The sequence below is a fragment of the Poromitra crassiceps genome (genome assembly GCF_964638095.1).
Source record: "Poromitra crassiceps genome assembly, chromosome: 12".
In the NCBI taxonomy this organism is placed as follows: Eukaryota; Metazoa; Chordata; class Actinopteri; order Beryciformes; family Melamphaidae; genus Poromitra; species Poromitra crassiceps.
The window spans coordinates 28,181,244-28,186,203 of NC_139632.1; the positions used below are offsets into that span (position 1 = coordinate 28,181,244).

General features: G+C 44.1%; 1 protein-coding gene across 1 annotated transcript; it reads left to right on the top strand.

Moving 5' to 3' along the window:
• Positions 1 to 2,205: 2,205 nt before the first annotated feature.
• Positions 2,206 to 4,262, top strand: LOC310786130 (claudin-19-like; the record flags this gene model as incomplete). The annotated part of the gene is made up of 4 exons (XM_083647305.1): positions 2,206 to 2,416; positions 3,234 to 3,395; positions 3,921 to 3,999; positions 4,103 to 4,262. 4 exons carry the CDS (start codon positions 2,206 to 2,208, stop codon positions 4,260 to 4,262), a joined length of 612 nt encoding a protein of 203 aa, XP_083503431.1.
• Between the last annotated feature and the right edge of the window lie 698 nt (positions 4,263 to 4,960).

The window sequence follows — 4,960 nt, forward strand, 5'->3', positions numbered from 1 at the left end:
GGAGTGGACTTTCAGAAGGCCACAAGATTTATGCTGACTTACAAACATCCTGCTCTCCTTGTGGGAGGACAGGGGGCTTTCTTTTTAACTGCACTGCTTGCCGGAATGGGAGCTGAAGTTTTTCTCTTGAGCTTTAGCTACAGTACACATTCCTCTGGCATTGAGTGTGTAGCCTGGGTAAACCCAGCCCCCAGTCACCTGCTCTCAGGCTTACCCTGCTCAACTCTGAGAGCAGGTCACGTGGGGGCTGGGTTTACCCAGGCTATTGAGTGTGTGATAAACTCCTATTTCCAATCAGCCCTCGGCCAAATAATAATATCATACGACGTTTCTTTTTACCCAAGTTAGACACCAGATGGAGGGGGCTTGCCACACAGCTGTCAATTGGATGGATTGAAATAGCTTGAAACAAACACAAAGAGTTATCTATAACTACCATTCGACTCAGGCAGACTTTTAAGACAACTATTGAGCAATGGGACAGGGGGAAAAAGACCCAAATAGTTGTGTGGGATGAAATGCACCTTATGACTCGATTCTGTGTCCCCACCTGAATGACACTGGTGAATGATGCAAAATGGCTGCTCTCACAAAGCAACATGTTTTGATTAAGGCTCATTTGAGGAACAGGCAGATGTACAGTGTTTACAAATTGGCATCCCCTTCACCAAATATGGTCAAACAATCTGATCATTGTCTGCGTGAAATGAAGACAATTTGATCCCATAAACAAGAGCTTCATACTGTTTATTGTTGAGGAATGGAATGACAATTGAGCACATTAGCTTTTGTTTGGAAGGAAGGAAAACTTCATCAATCGTTATCTTTGTTTTTCTCTCTATTTTTTGCCATTGTTGTTGTTTGCTGTTTCTTTCCACTCTGCATTAACCATTAACCTCCACTATGCAACAACAGGGCTACATGTAGCTACCAAGCTGTAACAGTAAATGGGGCTTACTGTAAACAACATAGACAAACTCTAGTGGACATGGTATCTTTTTCAGATGCTGATAATGTGGTAAATTTCAACATTATTTCAAGGGGAATATGATATTGTCCAGTCAATTGTTGTAATATAGATTACAGTATGGTATTGCTTCATTGTTGTGGAAGTGGGTCAAATTAGCAACGTGGAGAGGAAATCCTGCTTGTGTGTTTCCATCAGTGGCTGTTGTTACTTGATTGGCCCAAATAGACACCTATTAAACACACATGCCCCCCCCCCCCCCCCAGACACACACACACACACACACACACACACACACACACACACACACACACACACACACACACACACACACACACACACACACACACACACACACACACACACACACACACCCAATGAGCTGTCATTTTAGATCCACCATCATTTCATCTAACTTCTACTGGAGTGCAAAGTTGAACTCTTCCTGATTTTCCTGGAGACCCCAAAAGCACCACTGGGGGTCTCTGTGGATGTCAGAACCATTAGCACACAGTAAGAAATAGCCTACACCGAAAGAATATGGGAATAAGTTCAATTTTGTTTAGACCCAATAGGCTGCTATAGTTTGCCATGATCACTGGCTGGAGCAGTAGGCCTATTTTATCCAGCTTTTAATTTAAAAATCATATAGCCTACTACCTATGTCACTGATTCGCCGAGAAGACGGGTTGGGATTGTCTCATTGGCCGACTGGTTAGCGTGTTCGACTTTAGTTTGTGGGGCCAGAGGACGTTGAGACCCGGGTTCGATTCCCCCTAACGGGGAGGTGGTATGACTACCACTACCTCAGCCCGGGTTAAGTTAAGGTTAAGTGGAGTGCACGCTGGCCCTTGGCCAATGGGATTGTCCCTTTTTTTAAGACGGGTGTAGGCTTCTTTTTTAATGCTCCTTCCTAAGAAAATCGCTTCCGATCACAACTCAACTCAACCCCCGTCAGGTGGACGAGCGGAGAGTAGAGACACACACCCCCCCGTGAGTCATGCATCTTCTGACTTTAAATAGGCGCTGGAGCGCATCAGAGCGCAATGGATAATGGTCTGCGAACAGCGAAGAGATACTGTAGGCTTACACAGAGGATAAACGTTTTAAAAATCAGCGAATATTGACTTTAACGAACTCTAATTGCTGTATCTACAAGTTGCTGCTTTTTTCCCCTTTTTTATCCAATATTCTCGGCATTTTCATTCTTTCGATCCACCCCGTTGTACCTGGACACCATGGCGAGCTCTGGACTGCAGCTTCTCGGCTTTGCGCTCGCACTGGTCGGTCTCGCCGCCACTATAGCAGCTACCTACATGGTGGAGTGGAAAGTGGATGCCAGCGAGGACCAGTACCGGACCTCTACCACCGGGCTGTGGATGAGCTGCAGCGAGCGCAGCGGCGGGATAGTGACCTGCCGACTGTACGACTCCCTCTTAGAACTGCCAAGTAAGCTTCACCATGGCCTGCAACATGTCTATCTGCTGCATATAGGGGCTTCTTGTTTGTGCACAAAGTATGCAAATTCATTGAATTAATTAATTGAAATGAAATCCCTATAATAACCCAGTTCAGTGAGACATCCTAAAGTTCAGTAGTTGACCTGAACTTTACTTTTTTAACCACTGATGGTGTCATTCCTTTAATATTCCTTTAACGATGCATTATTATTATTATTATTATTATTATTATTATTATTATTATTATTATTATTACCATTATTATTATTATTATTATTATTGGTGTTGTTGTTGTTGTTGTTGTTGTTGTTATAATACTATAGTAGATATGTATTTTGCTGCTCATATGGCTGCTCACCTTGCCTTTAACATTCTCCCTATAGCCTATTATTTTTTAGTAAGGCAAGGAAAGTTTATTTGTATATCGCACAGAGCAGGCGATTCAAAGTGCTTTATACAATAGATAAAAAGATAGGAGCATACTCGGGGGGAAAGTATTATTATTATTATTAGAGATAGAAACAGTCCTCTTAACAGCCAACATGTTGCTTGTGTATGAATCCAATGGTATGAATGAGGATGAGCTAACAGTCTCTCCTCTCTCCTTTCCTCTCGTCTGTTCTAACTTCTGCTCTCTCCTCTCCTCTGCTCTGCTCTCCTCTCCTCTCCTCTCTGTTCTTCTCTCTTCTCTCCTTTCCTCTCTCCTCCATTCTCCTCTCTCCTCTCCTCTCCCCTCTCCTCTCCTCTCCCCTCCTCCTCTCTCCTCTCCTCTCCTCTCCTCTGCCCCCCTCTCCTTTCCTCTCTAGTTGAGATCCAGGCCACACGGGCGGTGATGCTGGTGGCCATCTTCCTGTCCAGTGTGGCTCTGATCGTCTCCACAGTGGGTATGAAGTGCACCCGCTTCCTGGATGGAAATGAGAGCAAGAGCACAGTGGTTTTGGCTGCAGGAGTCATGCTCGTCATTTCAGGTGAGTCCAACGCAAACCTGCCAGGCTGCTTACAGGTGCCAGTGCCATATACCAGTGATTCCCAACCAGGGGTACATGTACCCCTATAGGGGCACTTGAGCAGCTTGCAGGGGGTACTTGGAAAGATGATTTATTTATTTCCAAAATGATAAAACAATATTCCAAATAATTCCATAGGCCCATCTTGGTAAAACTGATGACTGTTTCCAAATGAAAAAAGTCAGAATTCTATTAAAGGGGATCCATTCAAATGATTTCCATTTAATAAACATTAGCTAATATTTTCACCTGACAGGTTAGGGTTAAGGGAGTGTATGTATAACCTTAACTAAAGGTGTGTCATGCCTAAACGTTAGCTAATCTTTTCACGTGACAGGTGAAAATGGCATGCCCAAATTGTGATTCTTCAAATATTCAACTTGTTCCCACAAATTGTCGTCTGCTGTTCGGAATTCATGCTTCATGTGTTGTCCTGGAAAATCCTGGACATTAAATTCTCAACAATATAATGTTTTCTTCCTTAAGGCTTACTGACCCTCACGGTAACCTCCTGGTATGTCAGAGTGATTGTTGAGTCCTTCTTTGGATCCACTAAAATGAACAGGTACAGTGATTACTCGGTGTAGAAGCCATACACACATTTGAATGGATATGATGCCTACTGTCACTGTTGACCTGGACTGAAGTTGAGCTGTGTCCTCTTGCAGGCATGAGTTTGGCAGTGCAGTGTTTGTGAGCTGGGCGGGGGCCATCCTCACTCTGGCCGGGGGGTGTTTCCTGAGCTGTCGGAGATGCTCCAAATCCGGCTCATCCAAGAGCCAGCACAACATGCACACCTCCCCCAACCATGGGAGCAACTACGTCTAATGGGATGGGGGGGTGGAGAGGTGTGCTCCAGAGCCGAACTGTTAGACCGAGGTGGTGTTGGTGTTACACTGAAAAAGAAAACAACTTCCCATAGGACTGTGGCATCAAGTCACAGCCACCAGCATGGGTATAATTTATTGTAGGTTACACAATGAAAAATTCCTGAATTTTCTAGGAGAGGACAGACCCTGCCAAATCTGTCTTGGACTGTCTTTAAATCTTATTTATGAGCTTGTTTATGGAGTTCGTCTGCTACTGGAAAGTTTATTATGGGGTTATGGGTGCCATCAATCACAACAGTACAGTACCAATTTAAGCAATTAGATTGTTCCTGCCAAGAAGTTCCTGCACTTGTCCAGTTCACACTCTAGACAATAGACTTTGTGACTCACTCTTTGCAATTGCCATAGGCGGATTTAGACCCTTTTTGGGGGGGCCTGAGCCCACTCAAAAATCATCTCAGCCCACCCAAAAAATACTAGACATCCAGACGAATCCGTAGGTACCAGCCATGTTATGCTAGTTTGCTGGGAAGCGGGTGTAACATAGCTCCAAAATCAGCAAAGTTTTTGACAAATGTAAATGCGCATGACTACTCAATTGGGTCCCTTGACCTCTCACATCAAGATATCTGAATGAAATTGGGCTCATTAAAACCACATGAGTCTTAGCTTTACAGCCATGTCTGACATATGTCA